The 20,623-nt window shown below is 55.6% G+C and overlaps 1 protein-coding gene and 1 long non-coding RNA gene across 3 annotated transcripts in view; one reads left to right on the top strand and one right to left on the bottom strand.

Moving 5' to 3' along the window:
• Positions 1-7,766, top strand: part of TMEM132E (transmembrane protein 132E) — a 20,012-nt gene extending 12,246 nt beyond the window's left edge. The window contains exons 4-9 of the mRNA XM_051635450.1: positions 595-787; positions 996-1,139; positions 4,631-4,836; positions 5,410-5,689; positions 5,764-5,955; positions 6,455-7,766. Coding sequence (XP_051491410.1) covers positions 595-787; positions 996-1,139; positions 4,631-4,836; positions 5,410-5,689; positions 5,764-5,955; positions 6,455-7,483 — 2,044 coding nt within the window. The 3' untranslated portion in view covers positions 7,484-7,766. The remainder of the gene's footprint in view (positions 1-594; positions 788-995; positions 1,140-4,630; positions 4,837-5,409; positions 5,690-5,763; positions 5,956-6,454) is intronic.
• Positions 1,232-20,623, bottom strand: LOC127392041 (uncharacterized). Of its 2 annotated transcripts, XR_007891169.1 has the most exons (6): positions 20,305-20,623; positions 17,980-18,041; positions 16,873-16,961; positions 15,675-15,790; positions 14,763-14,863; positions 1,232-1,309 (listed from the first exon to the last, which is right to left on the bottom strand). It is a non-coding gene; the product is annotated as an uncharacterized LOC127392041 (long non-coding RNA). The 2 variants fall into 2 exon arrangements; XR_007891168.1 differs by lacking the exon at positions 1,232-1,309 and having other exon boundaries at positions 13,223-14,863.

The raw sequence follows: 20,623 nt of genomic DNA, 5'->3' as shown, positions 1-20,623 counted from the left end.
TGACATCTCCATCACCATGTCTCTGGGAAAAGGGAGACAAGTGTCCTCAGCGTGGCCACCCCAGCAGCTGCCAGACCTGCAGCAGTGAGGGCTTGTGTTGCTCTCGCCCTCCCCCTCTCCTCGCCTTCTGCTGCTGCTTCAAATCAGCCTGGAAAGGCTGGAGATGCAGGAGGAATGTGGAGTGATCACAATCACCTCTTAGACAAACAACTCCATCAAATGTTAACGGAATGGGAAGTGTGGAGGAATCAAAGCCATGTTGCCCTCCAGGCTGAGCAGCCAGAGGGATTTGCTTTGCCAAGGACCTGGGGGCTTTGGGCAGCGCCAGCTTTGCAGGGACAGCCCTGAGCTTTGGGATGATAATGGTCAATTTTGGGTGTTTTGCACCTCAGCATTTCTTCTCCCGCTGGGAAGATTCCCATGAGGATCTGCAGGTTTCTATCAGAGAATTCCCTAGTGGAGTGCAGGAGGCTGCTGTGTGTGGGAGCATGTGTCGTGGTGGCACCCACAGCAGGGTCACTCTGGGAGGTGGGGGGACCCTGAGAAGGGACCTGCAGCCAGCTCACTGTGTCCCGTTCCTGTCCCACTGCCTAGGGATGGGGACTCCTCCTCTGAGATCATGCAGCTGGATTTTGAGATGGAGAACTTCACCAGCCAGTCGGTGACGCGCCGCATCATGTGGCACATCGACTACCGGGGCCGCAACCCCCCGCCCGACCTGGAGAAGGTGGTGACGGAGCTGACGGTCATCCAGAGGGACATCCGGGCCATCGTGCCCCTGGCCATGGTGAGCAGGTTTGGAGCCCTGTCCCTGCCCTCTGCTTAGCTTACCTAGTTTGATGTTGGGGATGAGTCGGGTCCCCCTGAGGGATCTCCCACCAGCCCATCTGCCCCATAGCACCTGGACATCCATACATCCCACCCGCTCCTCCCCTCTGCCCCTGGGGGACAGGCTGCTCTCTGATGTGATGATGCCCTTTGTTCCCCATCCCCAGGACACAGAAATCATCAACACGGCCATCCTGACCGGGCGGACGGTGGCCATTCCTGTGAAGGTCATTGCTATTGAGCTGAGTGGTGTCATCGTGGACGTTTCAGCTATGGTTGAGTGCAGGTCCAACAACGAGGACATCATCAAGGTGGGTGTGGGGAGGCGGGGGTTGTGACCTTAGTGAGGAGCTGAGCTTCCCCCAGGGGTGCTAACCCCAAGAGCTGGATGAGCTGGGTCTGGTGGCTAAGCTGATGTGCTGCACGAGCCCCCCATCCCAGGCATTGTTGGTTTCAGTCCATGTGTGCCTCTCCCTGGGACCTGTCAGGAGAAGGACAAGACACTTTGTCACTGTCCCTGGAGAGGCTGTGGCATGGTGAGGGCTGCCCCAGGCAGCAGCAATAACTGTGGCTTATCAGGCTTTTAGTGCTGATAAGGTGAAATATTGTCACCTTGCCATGGGAGCTGCACATTCCCATTGGTGGCTTCACTTCTGCCTCTAGGTGCCATTTATCTCCCGCGTGGATTGGATGCTGGGCTGAGCTCAGGCTGGGGCTTGGGGCTGGCCCCAGAGAGGAGGTGGGGGACAAGCCGGGCAGCTGGGGGTGATGGGGGGAAAAGGGGTGCTGAGCAAGCTGGGCTGCACAGGAGAGATGCTGATTAGGCCAGTGCAGAAGCTGCAGCAGCAGTGGTTGCCCACAGCTCTGCCCCAGCAGCAGCCTGTCCTCCACCCGGCCAGGAGGGCTCCATCTCCAGCCCCTTCCATCCATGCACCTTTTTCTGTCACTGTCCACCTGCTCTATTACTCTGTCATGATTCCATCCACCCTTAGACATCCTTACCTTCTCCCCAGCACCTCCTGCCCTTCTCCCTGCACCCACCCAGCCAGCCCACCCTCTCCATGTCCCCGCTGTGTTGGGAAGAGGCAGGGAGCAGGGCTGGGGGGCTCAGCCCCTTCTCCCCTTCTTTGCCAGGAGCCACCGGCTGCTCTCCCAGCTGAGCTGGAGGTGACGGGCAGAGCCCTGGCCCTGCTGCCCCGTGCCCTGCTGGGACTTGCTCTCCCCAGGGGTCCACAGGGGGGGGTGGGGGTGGGGTGACAAACAGTGTCACAAACTGTTTACCCAATTTCTTCACTAAAACTCTGAACTGTGTGATTTACGGTGCCGGGTCTAATTTATGGAGACGGGTCCTTCGCAGCGTGATAAAACACTGGAGCAATAATACACTTCAGGATGGACTCCAAGACACTTAAACTGTTTAATGTGCTGCCTTTCTACTCATAAATCTATTTACATGCTGTCCCCAGACCTGGGGGGGAGCAGACACATGCACACAGGCTGGGATGAATAATGCATGGGCAGCCCTGCGGCCCCGCGCCTCCTCGTGCCGGTTCTTGCTGAGTTATTTTGTGTTTGTGCTGCAGCTCGGTCTCCGGGGGAGCTCTGGGTTACCTGCTGAGACTGGGGAGCGCGGTTGCGGCGTCAGGGCTGTAAACCTGTTCCATAAATCAAAGCCTACAGTGGGATGCACTGTCTGTTACTGTAAATAATTGAATGTGAGGGAGGGCTGGGGAGCTGCTTCTCCCCAGGCCGCCTCTGACTCCACGGTGGTTGGTTGCTCTTGTGTGCCATGTGGAGGGGAAATGTCCAGCGGGACATGGCTGTGAAGGTGCCAGGGCCACTCATGAAGGATTGTTGTCACCTCCATCTTCATCTGTGGGGGCACAGGGCAGCAGCCCCTGCTCAGCCCAGAGAGGAGAACCCCATCACTCAAGGTGGCACAGGAATAACCCTCCTTCCCTGCTGGCATTGTGGCCTTGGGGACTGTGTATGTTGTTGAAGGACACGCCAGGAGTGGCTGGGCTACCTCTGCTGCCAGAGATGCTCACCTCACTTGCTATGTGAACCTTTCTTGGGAGCCCACCATCCACATCTGCTTGAGGAGCCCAGGTCAGTGGGGCTGCAGCCTTGGGGGACCCTTGTCACCCACAGCCACCACCAGGACCTCTGGCCAGCCAACGTGGGGTCCCACCAGTCACGGTGGGTCTTCCCACTCCTGAAGCCCTTGGAGAAGATGTGTCCCCCTGATCCCATGTTTGAGGCTGTGCTCCAGGGGGAGCTCCTGGCTGCAGGAGCAGGGCTGTGGTGCCTGGGCTCCCAGCCCTCAGGCTCATCCTCCCGCTTCCCGACGCTTTGCTGCGGATCCAGGAAGTTTCTCGGAACCAGCGTGTGCTTCACGGAGAAGCCAACCAGCAGTCACTCCATCATCAGGACAGGCCTGATGGGCTGGGAGTTTGTTGCTGTTGTAGTTTTAACCCCCCCCCTCATTGCAAAGCAAGTTGTCCCCAGCAGGAGCTGGGGGGATTTATCAGCTAACACAAGCAGCAGCCCGTCACGTTTCCTGTGATGAATGACACAATATCCACGCGCTCTGTTGCTGGAGGATTTGCCCAGGAGCTCATCTTTATTCAGCCACCGCCCCGCCAGAGCTGAGACTGTCTCTTCAGATGTGCTGAGCTGGTATCTCTGGTGGGAAGCCAAGGAACAAACTCTCCTGCATTGCACTTCCCTCCCACACCCGGGGAAGGGGGACTTCCCAAGGAGCTGTGCCTCTTCTGCCTGCCCTGAGGACCACAGGCAGCTGATGGTGGGCTCCTGCACCCGAAATGTGGAGGTCTTGGCGAAGTCAGACCCTGCTCCTGGACTTGGAAATACAAAGTTCCTGCAGTTGAATGACCAGAGATGCCCAGAGATAAGGTGGGCAGACAGGGATGCTGTCACCTCTGTTGTCATCTACCATGCAGTGTGGACTCAACCCCTTAACAGCCATCTAAGAATCCACATGGGAGAGCAGCTTGCTGGAAATAAGCCCTTCTGAGAGCGCCTGTGGGACTGGCTGAGCAAACAGGGGTTATTCTTCCCCAGAAGCAAACAACTCGGATGCAACCCCTGATGGTGTGGGGAGGGGGGGGTCAGGAGAAGGTGGTGCTGACCCTGGTGGCCTGAGGCAGAACACAGGTGCTGCTGTGGTGGCTTCCTCAGCCCCTCATGGCCTCGCTCTGTTGGCAAGAAGTGATCCCTGCAGGATGTGTTGGTTTTATAGCAAACTGAACTAATGGCATTTGCATAAATGGCAATTAAAAGAGAGGGGGAGAGGGAGGGAGCGCGAGATGAACAAGTGATTCCAGGAAGTTCTTCCTGAGGCTGGCGGGAGGGACAGGGATGAGGCAGGGCTGGGTACCTGCACATGGGCATGTGGCTGTTCCCTGCTCTCTGCCTGTGCCCTCTGGGTGTGGGTGGAGGAGATCTGGGGGCAAATCTCCTGGATAAGCAATTTGGGGTCTCTACGAAGCACCCACGGCTGCTTCTAACTCAAGCCTGGTCACAGGGTACAATTGGATGCTGGGGCCAAAGGAGCTGAAGCACCAAATGAAGGTGCTAGCAGAGGAGCTGGTGTGTGGTCCACAGCTCTGAGCAGGGACTCGGGGAGGAGAGAGCATCCCTGCTCCTGGGGCCACCTTTACCTGGGTAGTGCCACAGGGAAGTCTGCTCCTCCAGCACTTCCCGTGCTCTGGGCAGCCTCCTGCCAGGCTCTCTGGGGTGTCTGCAGGAGCGCTGCAACACCAGCCTCCCTTCTCCCCAGGTCTCCAGCAGCTGTGACTACGTCTTTGTCAGTGGGAAGGAGTCCCAGGGCTCCATGAGTGCCCGGGTCACCTTCACCTACGAGCACCTCTCTGCCCCTCTGGAGATGACCGTGTGGGTGCCCAAGCTGCCGCTGCACATCGAGCTCTCGGACACCCGGCTGAGCCAAGTGAAGGGCTGGAGGGTGCCCATCCTGCCGGACAGGAGGTTGGTGCTGCGGAACCACCGGGCCTGGGGACTGCCCAGCCTGCAGAAGGCAAGGTGAAGGTGGTGGTAGTGGGCCAACTGCCTAGTTCAGCTACTTAATGAGGTGATTTTAAAGATGATGGAGCCAGAATCATCTCAGGGGGTCCTCAGTGAAAAGGTGAGAGATCATGGACACAGGCTGCACGTTTGTATGGAAGGAGGGAAGATGCACAATGAGGTTGGTCAGATACTGGAGCTGGTGGGGCACATCCACCCTTGGCAATGGTCCCCTGCATGAGGCCAGGAGCTGCCAAGCTCCAGAGTCGGCTCTGAGGTCTAGAGACTGCCAGGTGTTCATCCCAACCTAAGATATCTTGTCCTCTCAGCTGGTTAGGGGGCAGAGATGCTTGCAACCCAGAAGGGTTGCTAAAGCTCTCTGAGTCCTCATGGGCAACTGGCATCTTTTAGCCACCATTTTTTGGGTGACCTTACATTTCTCCCTGCATGGTGACCCCTCTCCTGTCCTGGAGGGGCTGAAGAGCTTTGGCAGTGGGGACTCTGGCAGCATTGCCCACCCACTGCCCCATCCCACAGGTTGGTGCGGGACAGTGAGCACGAGGAGGAGGAAGAGGAGCGGAAGCAGAGCCGGGGCTGTGCCCTGCAGTACCAGCACGCCACGCTGCAGGTCTTCACCCAGTTCCACACCACAGCAGCAGAGGGCACGGGGCAGGTGGTCACCATGCTGGGGCCGGACTGGCTGGTGGAGGTCACCGACCTGGTCAGTGACTTCATGCGTGTGGACGACCCGCGGGTGGCCCAGCTGGTGGACAGCTCCAGGCTGGCCGGGAGGGAGCCGGGCGCCACGCTCTTCAAGGTACCCACCTCGGCAGCCTTTGTCCACCTCAGGCAGGGGTGGCAGGTGGTGATGGGCACCCTCGTCCCCTGCAGGTCGTGTCCCCACTCATGGAGGCGGTGCTGGGCGAGACGCTAGTGACGGTGGCCGAGGAGAAGGTCAGCATCACCGACCTGAAGGCCCAGGTGGTCTCCAGCCTCTCGCTGTCCCTGCACCCCAGCCCTGGCAACAGTCACACCATCATCGCCCGGACGTCTGTGCAGCAGACCCTTGGCTTCTTCAAGCAGGTGAGGCTTGGGGGGCCTGGTGGGGAACTAGAGGTGGGGCGAGGGCTCCAACTGCAACCCCTCCCCTCCCAAATCCTGCCCACAGCTATCCCAGGGCCCCACAGCACCCACTGTCCTCCAAACACCCCGGTGACCCCTGCAGCACCCCAGAAACCCTCATGCAGACCTGTGAACCCTGCCCAGCCTGGGGACAGGACACAACCACGGGCACAAAGGGATCTGGAAGAAATCCTGTCTGGTGCCCAGCCCAGCTCTGGTAGCCACATCTGGCACTTCTGGGGCTGGGATCTGGGATGAGTCTGGGCAAGCGTGGGGAAAACTGAGGGAAGAACGGGCAAAATGGAAAAAACTAGGTGATGGTTGGAAGGACCATGGTGGATGATAGCATGATAGAGTGAGCTGCATGGACAGAAGGATGCAAAGGAGGGATGGATGGAGGGATGGGTGCAGGTGGGACTGGCATTGTGCTGGGCAACTGGTGTCTGTGTTGGTCCCACAGGAAGCGCTCCTGACCCTGTGGATTTCCTACAGCGACGGCACCACGGCCCCCCTCTCCCTCTACGACCCCAAGGACTACAACCTGGTGGTGAGCAGCCTGGATGAGAAGGTGGTCTCGGTGACGCAGGACCATGCGTTCCCCTTGGTGGTGGCAGAGAGTGAGGGCGTGGGGGAGCTGCTGAGGGCTGAGCTGGTCATCTGCGAGAGCTGCCAGAAGACCAAGCGCAAGAGTGTGCTCTTCACAGCCCTGGTCAGCGTGCGGGTCCACTTTGGGTCCGAGGAGGACCCAACCTATGACTATGACCAAATGCCCAGCAAGCCAGGGCTGGTGGAGACTGGGGCGAGCACCACCCTGCGGGCAGAGGTGGAGAGGAAAGCAGAGCCCAGCGAGGACAGCAGGATGTCCAGCGCATCTCACCCCACTGAGGACTTCCCCACCATCCCCACTGGCTTCGTTCAGGTGACCAGGGGATTGACGGACCTGGAGATAGGCATGTATGCCCTCCTGGGTGTCTTCTGTTTGGCCATCTTGGTCTTCCTCATCAACTGTATTGTCTTTGTGCTGAAATACCGGCACAAACGCATCCCACCTGAAGGCCAGACCAACATGGACCATTCCCACCACTGGGTCTTCTTGGGCAACGGGCAGCCCTTGAGGGCTCACAGTGACCTTTCCCCCCAGCCCGAGAGCCCCGGGAACCCCCTGGAAAATGTCCAGACCTGCTGCCACGGGGACCACCACAGCAGCGGGAGCTCACAGACCAGTGTGCAGAGCCAGGTCCATGGGCGTGGGGATGGTTCCTCAGGGGGCTCCACACGGGACCAGAGTGAGGACCCTCTCAACTCGCCCACCTCCAAGCGGAAGCGGGTGAAGTTCACCACCTTTGCCACACTGCCCTCTGACGAGCTGGCCTACAACTCCATCCCCATCGCTGATGAGGAGGACTTGGAGTGGGTCTGCCAGGACATGGGGCTGCAAGACCCTGAAGAGCTTCACAACTACATCCGCAGAATCAAAGAGATCGCTTAACCCAGGGGCAGAGTGGAGGGGGGGGGAGGCTGCCACACTGTGCCATGTCACACACCCCACCCTGGCACCCACCCCACCCTGGCACACCACACCACAATGGCTGCTTCCCTGGGGCTGGAGACCCAAACTTGGCTCTTCTGTGCAGTCCCTCTTCTGCACATCTTGTGTCCTCAGGCCCTGGCAGGGCACCACCCCCCAGGCCTCTTTCTTTACGTGCCCATTTCCCTCTGGTTTTCCAAGGGTGCATCAGCCAATGTGAGGGGGCAGCAAGGAGGGGGAGCTGGGGGGGCAGGAGATGGATGGGGTCAACACCTCAGGGGGTGTGTCCCAAGGTGAGCAGGGCCTGTGCTGCAGGTCCTGCTGTGCAGGGGGAAGAGATGACCTGTGCCCTGTCCCTCCCCCCCAGCCCCCGCTGCCTTTGCTGCACTTGGTGTCACAGTTTTGGAGGCGCGTTCAGGGATTTGCTGCCCCACGGGTGCTGGGTAAGGCAGGAGGGGCAGGTGGCTGCTGGGGGGGCAGGGGGTGGGAGGGCTGGAGCCCCATGGCTGTGGGTCTGGGACACCACTGTCCCCCATCACTATGTCCCAGCCCCAAATGCCCACCTGCCCCACTCCCTTTTGTGGCAGTAATATTTGCCTGGGGACACTGTGAGGCTGCCTCTGCCCCCCCCCACTACCCACCCAGGAAGGGCTGTTGCCCCCCGGGGGCAGTATGGGGACAGCCAGCCACCATCACCTTCCCCCTGTTCCCAGCTGTGGGGCTGGCACTGGGGCCCCCCCACCCACCAGCCCTGCTGGGACCTCCAAGGATGGGGAGGGGGGCTGGGGGGGATCCCCACTGCCCGTGGAGGTGGGGGGGGGGGGGCTCCCACAAGCCAACCCAGTCTGGGTGTCCAGTGCCAGCCCAGCAGGGATGCCCAGGGCCAGGCTCAGCCCCGTGGTGCCTTCTGACAGCCACAACCCCCCTCACCCCGCGCTGGCAGCACCTCCCAGCCCCACCAACTCACCCGAGAGCCCCCCAGCCCCGGGTCCCCCACCTCCCAGCCCAGTGCTGGGCACCCTCAGCCAGCTCAGCCTTGCGTGGTCGACCCGGGTACCAGGGTGGGGGGGGTCCTGGCTGCGGGCACCGGGCGCGTGGAGCTGATGAGGGGGGACAGAGTGGGGGGGAGAGGACGGGTCTGGAGCTGGAGTTACCCACCACTGTGTCTCTTCTGGTTTTGTTTTTTTTTCTGTTTGTTTTTTTTTTTTCCTTTTTTTTTTTTTTTCTTAAATAAAAGACTAGAAAAAGTAAAAAACAAGGAAACAAAAAGCTGAAACCAAAGGGCACTGCTGCTGTGCTGGGCTGTATCTCTGCTGTGGTGGGTGCTCCCAGTGGTCTGGGGGTTTGGGGGGGGGGGGGGGGGGGGGGGGGGGGGGGTGTCAGTCCCAGGGGTGTGAGGGTCTGCTGGAGGGGGTACCCAGGGTGCTGGGTCATGGCTCTGCTTTGAGCCCTACCTCAACTCTGGGCCCTTGGAGGTCAAAGCTGTGGATTGGGGGATGCTCTGCCCCATAATCCTCCCCTCTTGGGCACCCTGCTCAAAGACCAGGGGGCAGGGACCAGGTGAGGCTGCTGCACCATCCTTGCTGGCCCCCATGCCTCAGTTTCCCCACCAGGCAAACGGAGCCTGTGGTGGAGTGCAGAGTTTCAAAGGCCTCTTGAAAGAGTATATCAATTTTGGGGCAATGAAAATTTCTCCCTGAGTGGCCTTAAAACTTACCTGATAGCTCTATGCTGATTTATACATATATATATAAAAATATATACATATGTGGGGAAATTGAGATGTGCTGAAGGCTGGGCAGCTGTTGCAGTTGGGTTTTACTCTGCCTCATTATCTAAAGGACCCAGGTCTGCTTGAATGAGCCACTGACCTGATAGTGGCTCTGAGGAGTAAAATTAATACAGCTGATTTCCCTGCTTGGAACTGCCAGATCTCCCTGTTAAATTAACATGAATACTTGTTAAGAAAAAAAAAGAAGGATGAAAAGGAAGGGGAAAGGTACGAAAAGTGTGTAATAAAATGCTATAATTATACTAAGAGCCAGCAGCGCCCGACTCGTGCTGCGTGTCCCAGGGCTGCAAGGGAGGGAGGCTGCAGAGCAGGGGGTGGGACACAGGAGGGGGAGCTTGGCTGGGCTGGACATGGGGTGTCCCCATGGCTGAGCCCCTGCCAGGCTCAGCCTCCTTCTCCCGGGGTCTCTGCCAGCCCCCCAGCAGTGGCTGCTCACCCACCACCCCCGACACCATCAGCGCCGCTTTTCCAGCCCGTCGCTTCCCATCGCTGCTGATGGAGCCAGCTGGGATCTCCAAGAATCCTTGGGAAGGCAGTGCCTGAGGACCAGGGGAGCCCTTTGCAGGGGCTGATGATGGACTTGTGCCCACATACACCGCAGCTCATGTCCTAAAAATGCCAGCAGCCCTGCCAGCAGCCCTGCCTCCGCAGCCAGCGGGGACGGCTCGATGTGGGCGAGAGATCTGCCTGGGGCAGCTTCACTTCAGAATGAAGAGAGCAAAACCTGCAGAACCTCCTATGCATTGATTTAAAAAAAAAAAAAAGTATATATTTATAGATCATACATATGTATATATGCATATGTAATATGTTTGTGCATATATACACATGCATATGTATATATTAATGTAGATATGTATCTGTGTGTTTGTGCACAAACAGCCACACACTCTTGCCCCTGAGCACCCCAGCCCTCCAACAGTCCCTTGGCCATCAGGAGGAGCAGGGGACACACAGACACACACACATACAGACAGACACACACAATTCATCAGGAACTGCACTGGGGGCAGTGGGAAAACACTGGGGATAAACCCCAGGAAAATGGGACTGCTGTGAAAGCACCAGTGAGTCTGACAGTGCCTGGACCCTTCCCCAGCTGGTCCTCTTCACTCCTACTATAGTGACTCTATTTTTTTTCCCATCAGGAATTATCAGCTGGGACATGGAATTTAAAACAGACAAGGACCCAAAAGAGCAGCTGGAGAAGGTGGGACTTGTGCTGCAGCCTCGTGCTGGGGGCTGGTGGCACCTGCTGGGACAGGCCACTGGTCACCTCTGCCCCAGCACCCAGCTAGTCCTAAACCTGCACCTTCCCCCAGTTTGCTTCAGATCACATCAAATAAACCCCCACAAAGCAGCCAAATCTCACTGAAGAAAAAAAAGAAAGAGGAAAAATAATTAAAAGGAGCCTCTGTCCCAGCTCCCCCCACCCACGCTGCTGTTTATTCCCACTGCCTGTCTCCTGGTGAGCGGGTCACTATCTGCTCCCAGCAGACAGGGACTAATTTGCATTTTAATGCAGCGTTTGAGGCAGCACAAACCACCCGTGAGGAGGCAGAGCTGGGGCTGGGATGCCCTGCACCCCAGTACCTCCCACCTCCCACGGGGATGCTTGGCCCCCCCGCTTCTGCGTTAAAAAATCCTTTAAGAAAATGATGCACTTGAAAACAGACAAACAAACAAATCCAACAAAACACCAAAAAACCCTACCAAACCCTGTAAGGAATCCAGCCCTTCATGCTACTGAGGGAGAAGGACGCAAAGGAGGGTGAAAAAATAGGAATTTTCCTCCACTGAGGTCAGCCCAGCCTTGCCCCAGGTCCCCCAAAATCGTCTCCCTCATCATTTTTCTCACGCTTTTGCTTTTCTTTTGACTGGCAACACCTCTTGGGACCCCCAGTCTCACCTCCTGAGATGCCTCCAGCCATGTCCCCACCCTGTGTGACCCTGTGCCCATGATGGGACCTTCCAGGTGGGGACAGGAATGCAAAGCCCAAAGGGCTGAGCAGGACCTAACTGCTTTGCCAGCCCCGCTCTGTGTGGAGCTGCCCCACATCCCAGGGGATGCAGAGCTATTCCCAACAGCAGGGGAGATCCATTTTCCAGGAATCCAAGCACTAACCAGAGGTTTTCCACAGTCACCTCCTCCAACTGACCGGGGAAATTTAATTAAGCCCCATTGGCTGTTGTCATTGAGTGGGCAGGATTTGCACAGCAGGCAGCATAATTACTCCATAATTGCACCACTGCTTCTGAGGGCTCCTGGTGATGTTTTTCCCTGTCTCAGCAAAGATTTCTCCCCAGGGAAAGAGGAGGGATGCTCCTTGCCCCAGACCAGCCGGCACTGAGGACACACTTCCCAGGAGCAGGAGTCGTGGTTGTGTGGGTCCTGCTGTGCCCCAGGGCAGGGGCCTCGGGAGCCAAAGGAGGAACTGCACAGCAAGATGGGGGCCTCCGTGGTGGGAGAAACCAGCTCAGCCTTGAGGGAAACAATGGTTTGAACTGGGATGTAACTGGGAAGACCAGGCTGGGGACAGAAACAGCATCTCTGTCACCATCCTGCATGATGGGGACACGACACAAGAGCTCTGGCCCCTCAAAGCTCCCCTGGGCAGCCCTGCAAAATGGCTTCTTCCATCTGTGCCTCAGTTTACCTCAATACATCCTTGCCCTGCTGGGAAGGCTGTGACTATATAGGCTCAGGGCTGCAGCCTCAGATGTGGCCTTATTAATGAAATAACTCATTGCTAAGTTAATGAATCACAGCCAATTTTCACACCTTCTCCCCACCCCTCCCTGTGTTTACAGGCTCTAATTCTGTCATGCAGCACAGTTAAAACTACACCTGCCTTAGAGCAAATCAAATCCTTCTTCAGTCCAAACCTTCCCCCAGCTCCAGCTTTGTCAGTGCTGTTCACCAGGCACATGATGTCCCAGCACTCCAGGACCCTCTGCCTGCCCCTTGCAGGGGTTCAGGTCTGTTTGCTCCCACCCCCCGAGCGCGGGGTGCCCAGCGGGGAACGTGCAGTCACTGGAGGCAGCACAGATCACACTAACGATGGCAAATCCAATTAGCCCAGGGTTAAGCACTCTGCTGATGAAACCCAGGGGTTCAAACTGCTGAGCCAGCAAAAGCTCAGCACGATCAATGCCACGGAACCCACGGCCCCTTCCTGGGAGCCCGTTTCTCTCCATTTCCCCAGGAAAACACGTCACCTGGCAGGACCCTGCTGAGCAGGTGAATAAACATCTCCCCATTTTGGGTCTGGGGGGACAGAGAGATCAGCTTTCCCAATGCCCCAGCACACAAAATTAGGAACAATTGCTGCCTGTGTTGATCTATCACATGGTCCTGGGATTGCTTCAGGAATGAGGAGGAGTCTCTGAGTTGTGTCTGTAGGGGAGGGGACACAAATGATGTTCGTAGGTTGGTGGAATCCAACCCCTGGTTTATGGAGCTGAAGTCCACCAGGGAGCTCAGGAGAGGAGAGATGTGCTGGGAGACACAGAAAAGCACCCAGTGAGAGCTGGCTCCAGCTCACCTGCACCCTTTGTCACCTCTGCAAGGTCCATCTGAGTCCCACTGCAGATTGTCTAGTGGATACTAAACGTTGTGCCTCTTCACCATGCGTCTCCATTTTGCTGACCCCACTTCCTCCCAGTCACTCTGGGCACTGACCAGGAGGTCCAGAAGCATCTAAAAGCAGAGGCAGCCCCACAGGGGATCAGTGCATTCGCCTCAACTCCCTCTCCCCACCTGAGATGGCTGCAGGGACCTGCTGGCCACTGCTGCTCCTCAGGATTAGGCCAAGTGAAAGAGCAGAGGGAAAAAGCAACAACCCCACAACAATAAAAACCCTCAAAATGCAAGTGCAGGGAAAGGTGATGGAGAGGGAGAGGGGCCAGGGACCACTGGGGACCACAGTGGTGTCACCCTGAGTGTCCCAGGCTGACTGCAGAGGCTGGAGGCTGAGCCTGCTCCAGACAAATCACCTGCTCCAGGGAGGATTTTCATTATTCCTCCCAGCCCCTTGTGTGATTCCAGCTTCACAGCTCAGAGTGCTCGATCGGTAGGTAGGACCAGCCTGTCCTACATCCCAGGAGTGTGCTCCCAGCTTCTCAGATTTGTCCCTGCTCTGCCTGATTGCTCAGGGCTGACACACCATGACACTCCAGGAGAAAAAGGACAAGAAAAAAAAACACATTAAAAAAAAGAAATATTTTCTTCTGACATGTTTTCTTGGCTTGCAATGAGCTGCTTCGATCTTTTGATCTGAAGTGTCTCCCCTCTGACATGGCCTTTGATTGCATTTATTTATTTTTTGCCTTAAAAAGCTGGAAATCAACCCAAGCCCTTTTGATTTTGACTGGAATGGAGCAGGAGAACAGATGATGTCTCTGAAGTGATTTTCTTTTTTTTTTTTTTCCCCTGAACCACTCCAGAACTGGGAAGAAAACTCCCAGATAGGTCTATAGTTGGCCCAGCATGTGGACCATGACGCACGAACCACCCCCTGACCTCCACAGGGCTCAGAGACATATAACACAATGTGGGACAATGTGGGACAGATCCAGGCTGGCTGTGGGGAGCTCCAGCCATTTTTCTTTCTTATTTTTCCTCTCCTTCCCCCTTTCCAGCTCCCCCTCCCAGCACCATGTGATCTAGAGCAAGATAACAGCTTCAATTGCTCCAAATTGCTTATTGAGGCCTCTGCAGTAAATCAATGATTTAAAATGGGATCACAGCACAGCAATCCCACCAGCAGAGGAATAAAAAATAAATGGAGCTGGTCAGCAGTGAGGAGAGGTGAAGCAGCCAGGGCTCAGAGCATCCAGGCTCTGCCACCAGTGATGGGGACCAGAGCCACCAGCATGAGATAAGGGAGACAGGACCACTGATCTGCTGGGAAAGTTGCCTGGGTAAAGCCAAGCGAGGGACGAGCTTGCAAAGGTCAGAGCAAGCTCCTCTTGCTCCTCTGGAGCAAGCTCCTTTCTCGCAAGGAAAATCTGGTGCAGCTCTTAAGCATCAACCAGGATCTATGGTGCTGGACTCCCAGATGTGGCACACAACTGTCCCAACAGCAAAGTCCTGAACTTCCTTGCACAGGGCTGGCAAACTGAGGCACAGGTGTGTGGACACTCCCAGGGCTGGGTGAATATATCCACAGTCCTCTCAGAATCACAGAATCCCAGCCTGGCTTGGGTTAGAAGGCAGCTTAAAGATCATCTGGTTCTAATCCTCCTGTATGGGCAGGGACACCTCCCACCCAACCAGGTTGCTCAAAGCCCCATCCAACCTGCCCTTGTAGAACTCTGAACAGCTTGTTGGTTGCTACCAAAGAACATGAGTTATCATGTCCTTAAATAACCATGTCGTTGTTTTTAAGTGCTCAGGTTCTGGCAGTGAGTGAGTGAGAGCAGAAATGCTGTCACTTAGCAACCTACCCAGTTTGGAGCACGAGGAGGGAGGTGGCAACAGGGGATCTTTGTCTTTCTTCTCCTGGAATTTCCAACTCCTCTTGGTCCTGAAATTTCTGCATACGTGTCTGCAAGACGAGACAGAAATGAAGATGCAGGTAAACAAAAGCACTATTAGACATGTCAGTAGGTGGAAGAAATAATGTTCTTCCCTTTAGGTTTCTTTTCTCTCCCTTGATTGATGAATTTCCTTTACTGCAGTAACAATCACACCTTCATCTGTATGGTCAAGGCAAGAGGTGGCCCTGCCTCACAGCAGGACAAAGAGACAGGGATGCACTGGGTGGAGGGATGGACAGAGGGAAGGACAGAGGGGCTTTTCGTATGCCTGGTGCTGCTCATAATGTCCCAACTGGCAGAAAACATCAATTTGGTGGGCATCCCTTGTGCCTTTCAGGGATGGGGTGAAAGGAGACCTATAAAATGACAGGACAAGTTTTCTGTTGCTCTCTGTGGTAATTTCCTGTCTCTGGCACCCAAATCCAGAGCATTTCAGTCCATAGAAGGCTACTGTAAAACAACTGGAAGAGAGAGCTGGGCACAACATGTCAAAACCCAAGAGCAGGTTCTGGAGAAGGCCACAGCAACTCTGAGGCCTTCAATTATCTGTGGGGTGGGATAAAAAGTAGGTTATAAAAAGCATTTAGGGAGTCAGTCTTGGGGAGAGCAGCGAGGCAGTGACGCTCCCGGCGAGGGGTCCCAGCACGTCCACCCTCCCTGCTCCAGCCCCCTGGGCCCTTCTGGCTGCTGAGTGGGTCCCCTTCCAACACACCCTGTGGGAAGTGGCTCAGCCCTGCTCTAAACCAGGTGTCTGGAACCTCCCCCCGCTTCTGCTGTAATAGCCCATTTATTAAATACAACAAACAAGATGCCACCGACCTTGCAAATACAGCTGGAACAGGCCCTGCCGTGGTGTGCCACTGGTGTCTGCTGTGCCACTGCTAGAGAACACTCCTAATAATTAATTGTTGATTATTCTGGAGTCCAGGACTTGCCTGTTACACAAAACATGTAATTAGCTATATTAAAAAACCTCTCTGCAGGGCTGGATTCAGCAAACTTGGCCCACCCTGAAGAGCAATTAAGTGCACGCCTAACTTTAAGCAGGTCCTTTTGTCTCACTGACTCCAGATCAAGCAGACACCTACATCGGTTGCTTATTCTGCACCTGATTTATTGGCTCATTCATTTAAAAGTGTAACGTAGCACTGCTGACAGTTCAAGCTTCAGAGACCTGTCCAAGAATAATTTTTATGAACAGAGACGGAGGCAAAATCTCACTGACAAACTGACATCAGGAAGTGTCAGCTCTGCCCATGGGGCAGCTGCGTGGGGAGAGCTCAGTGTGGGCACATGTGCCTCTTTGTGCAGCATCCCAACGTGCTTTGCACTCTCCTCCATCTCCAGGGTGGTTCTTCCACCCCTTTGCTGGACCTTCAAGAGAGGGCTGGAGGGACAGCAGGGGCAGCAGAGATGACAGAGCTGCCTTGTGAGGTGCTGAGCAGCAACAAATTCAGTTCCCACTCAAAGGAATATCCAGGATGGCAGGATTTAAGGACCAGCAAGTGTCTCAGTTCCTGCCAAAGCTGGAGGTCTGCTGGTGTGCAGACAGGCTCCTCACCTGTGACAGTAAGAGAGGTGCCACCAAATCATGAGGGGGAAAAGCCCCATCTACCAAACCTTGAGCTGCCCATGTCGGGGACAAACTGAGCAAAGTCTCTTCTCACTTTGCTGCTCTCCCTGCCTGTAAATACTTCAAGGTAGCAGCTGTAAAAGTACCTTAGAGAGAAGGCAGTAGTAAAATCATATCAAGCCTAGGGGCTTAAACTGATTGAAGGATACATTTTCGAAGCTGATAGAGCCACAGCAGCAGCAGAGTGCTTGTGCACCAAGCAGCCAGTGGAGCCTGATCACATTTTGCCCTTCTAACTGTCCAGACAGTTGGAAAAAAGCCCCATTAATGTTTTGGGAAGGATTTCAGGAGAAGTGCAGAGATGGGGGAAGGTGTTATCCAGAGGCAAATAAGTCTCTGAGATTTTCTGTGCAAACAACCATGGAAAATAATAGGGATGCTAACCTCAGTGCCATGCTGTGACCAGTGCTGGTTTCTGGCTCATCCAGGGCTTCTGCACCAGGCTGTGAAAGGTGATGGTCCTGGAGCTGCTTCTGTTGGGACAGAAAGGGAGAGTGAGACAGTGGCTGTCCCAGCAAGGGCACAGCTCAAGTATTTGCCATCTTTTAATAAAAAAATAGACTTCTGCACACCTCCTCTCCATTCATTTCCAGCCTCCCTGCCTTCTCCAGTCCCTTCCCAGAGGGATAAATCCCATCCCCCCATCAGCTAGAGCTGGGGCATAGAGGGGGCTCAGCCCTGCAGGGACCTGGATCTGACAGCCCAGATGAGATGGGGTCTCTGTGCCCTGACCCACCCTGGCATCTCTGCTCTGGGTCAGCGAGGTGACGTTCTCTGGCTGACGTGCCCCCGCCCCGGCTGCCTGACACCAAGGATCGATCACTGCAGCTGCTGCTATTGCTGGGAGCAGGAAAGAGAGCACAGGGAGGGAGGGCTGGTTTGCTCTGCAGTGGGAATTCCCCCAGGGGACATGAGTAAATGTGCCAAAAAGACCCTTAAGCCTCTTCAATTACCCCTCCCTTGCTCCTTCTCTGTGCTCGCTGAGGGTGGGAGGGGACCGAGCAGGGCAGCTTTCAACCCCAAACCTAAAGGCCAAAGTCTGGAGTCATTTGTGTCGTGAAGCCTCCAAGCCTTCTGGCCACAGAAATCTGGCTGTCAATGGGATTAAACATCCACTTTCCCCCTGCCAGAGATGGCAGACAGGGGCAGGGCAGGACACAGCCTCCCACCCCATGTATGATGGACTCATACACTGAACCCCTTCCCTGGGGCAGAGCCTGCCACGAGCTGAGCCCTCCACACTCTCCTTCTCCCTGGGCCTTCCCCAGGGCTGAGCCCGAGCATGTCCAAACTGCTTTGTGCCCAGCTCTGATACATGGGCTCAGGGAGCAAAATCCACCTGAGTGCCCATCCCATCCCAACCCATCCCACTCCATAACTGCTGTTGGCACAAGGGAAGGGACAGCAAGAAGAGAGCAGGGGCAAAGGGCAAAATTACCTTACTGAGCAGCAAGGAGTGATTTCAAACAGCATTAGCCATTCTCTACTCACCTCATGGTGTCACTTTCCAGGGAGAAAGAAGTGGCCAGGAATGGGTAGCCTGGACCTTGCACCTGGATATGATAAAACATAATCCATGAACACTGGGGAGACAATCAGTGCTGACCCAACCAGTCTCAGCCATGGCTCACTGCCCCCAGCTCAGTTCTGAAACAGGTCCTGGGTTTGAGATGAAGTACAAGGTTATGGCAGAGCTTAACAAACACCACAGACATGGTGCTAATAAATGCTGATTTGAATCCGATGGAAGCCAGGAAGAGTTATCCTAGAATTTATTAATTAGTGTGACTATGAGGTGTTTGAAAAATGCAAATGCAAATCAGAGGCTCTAAGGGGGAAAGGTATTTAAGGAGGCAGAGCCTTTGAAGCTGCTCTCAGGGAGATGTGCCTGGATTCCCACACCAAGGCTGGTCCTCACCCCAGGACTTGCTGCAGCCCCTTCCCAGGACCCCCCAGCCCAAGCTGCCCATGCTCCCAGCACAAAACCCTGAGCCATCCATGGCCCCACACACATCTGTCAAGGTACAATGGGGCTGTGGGGGCAGGGATTGTCCCTCAGCTCTGCCCCCCAGGTGATTCAGAACTGCAAAACTCTGCTCTGCTCTGCTGTAAACAGCAGCTCTTGAGATCCCTCAGTCCCTGCACAAACACCTCCCCAGGGAGCAGGATGCTGCCCTGTTGGCTGCTGGAGGGGCTGGCACGTGTTTCCCCTGAAGGGGAATAGGTTTTCAAAGGGAATCTTAAAGCAGCTCTGGCTGCTTTCCTTCTAGCTCACATTTCATTATTGATGTTATTTTACCCCCAATATTCCTGGCTGCCATTTCCTCCCCCACCCTGCAATTCCCCAAAGCCCAGATTGTGCACTGAACTCATTCTTTACCCACCAAAGCAGGGGCTGGTGCTTCTCTCTGCTGCAGAAACCTTCCCAGCACCCTTCTGTAGGACAGCAGCTCCCAGAGAAGGGTGAGCTGGGGCTCTGCCATCACCCCCGTGAGCAGCACCCTGGGACAGAGTCAAGCTGGGCCCAGCCATACCCCAGATTGCAGGGAAACATCAGCCCTGGGCTCCTTGGGTGCAGCTCTGAGCACAGAATCGATGCTCAGCAGTGCCAATGTGTCCAGTGAGGGTGAGCCTGCCCTGTGCTGAAGGTTACCTGACCATCCCAAAGCAGATCTCTCTCTTTTTCTATCATTCAGCAGCATGATAATCATGTGGTGCAGTTTCCACTACAAAATGCTGCAGGACAGGGGCAGTCTCAGGGTCAGGCTGAGATCCCACCTCTGCTCAGTGTCAATCTGTGCCCTGTAGCCAGTGAGAGTGGCTGGATCATACAATCCCAGACTGGTTTGGTTTGAAAGGGGCCTTAAGGATCACCTAGTTCCAAACCCCCTGCATGGGCAGGGACACCTCCCACCAGACCAGGTTGCTCCAAGCCCCTAAGTGCCCTTGTAAGAAGTCCCTCCCCCAGCTTTCTAAGGTGGACAGAAGGGCAGAGGTTTGTCTGGAGGAGGCCAGGAAGCATACACAGGGATGGGCACAGGGGGCTTTTCTAGAGGTGGGCAGCTGGCTACACAGCCCCACTCAAAAGCTTTCCTTCTCCCCTGATGGCAGATTCCTCCCCCCCCTCCTACCTCTGCAGGCTTTGCAGCCTCTCCCAGCTGAAGCCCCCCGTGCAGGCACTGGCCAGGATGGGGGCAGGATCCTCCTGAGCCCAAATCCTGTCTCATCCCACCTTGTCCTAAGTTGCATCTGGGAAAAGTTCAAAAAGAAGCAGGCAAAAACCTCCCCAGATCACACCAGCCTGTTTGGAAAGGAAAGATTTTGATTCCAAGTGACAGCTCCTTTGAAAATTTCCTCCTGCTAACGAAGAAATGTGAACAAAACCCCTTTTCTTTGGGAAAAAAAAAAACCACAACAGGGAAACCAGGCTCAGATCAGAAGGGAAACCTGTAATGGGAGCAGACACCGTCCCTGCCATGGCTGAACTGGCCACCAACACATTGTTTCAGGTCAGTGTACAACAACACAGGCTCTTCTTGAAGCCCGAGAGGCCGCGATGGAAAAGCACTGCCCCAGTTAATTGGGGTGTTTTTAATTAGGGCAGCTCTCCTGGGCTGCAAAGCCAGGCTGCTGCCCGCCCCGAGCGGAGTCAGCCCTGCCCTCAGCTGCCGCTGCTTTGGGCTTGTTGGAGCAGAGATGTGGCATTTGCTGTCCAGGTCACCCCACCTGCTCAGCTCGGGTAGCTCTGGAGCTGGTGGAGAGCCCAGCCAGGGGGTTGCCTTTACCCTCCAGAGCAGCAGTGACACCAAAACTCACGTTTGGGCGGAGATGGATGGACACATCCTCCCTCTTTCCAGGAGAGCAGGAAAAGGAGCCAAGATGATCCGAGGTGTCCATCCCAGGTGAGTCAGGGGGTCTGGCGAGGCCACACTGGTGGGTGCTCAGGGGGCACATGGTGCAGCAGAGGAGAAGCCAGCAGTCCTCCAGGATACCAGCACAGACTCTGCAGCGAGACTTTAATAGACTTATCTTACCACAATAACGTATTTTATTTTTCCAGTGCACATTCATTATTCACACAGTTATTTCCCCCCAGATTATGTATTGCTGCCTGGGCTCTGTTCTCCTGCTTTAT

Source organism: Apus apus, chromosome 18 (genome assembly GCF_020740795.1).
Source record: "Apus apus isolate bApuApu2 chromosome 18, bApuApu2.pri.cur, whole genome shotgun sequence".
Classification (NCBI taxonomy): Eukaryota; Metazoa; Chordata; class Aves; order Apodiformes; family Apodidae; genus Apus; species Apus apus.
The sequence above is the reverse complement of the archived record's forward strand: the minus strand, read 5'-3'. Positions and strand labels throughout refer to the sequence as shown.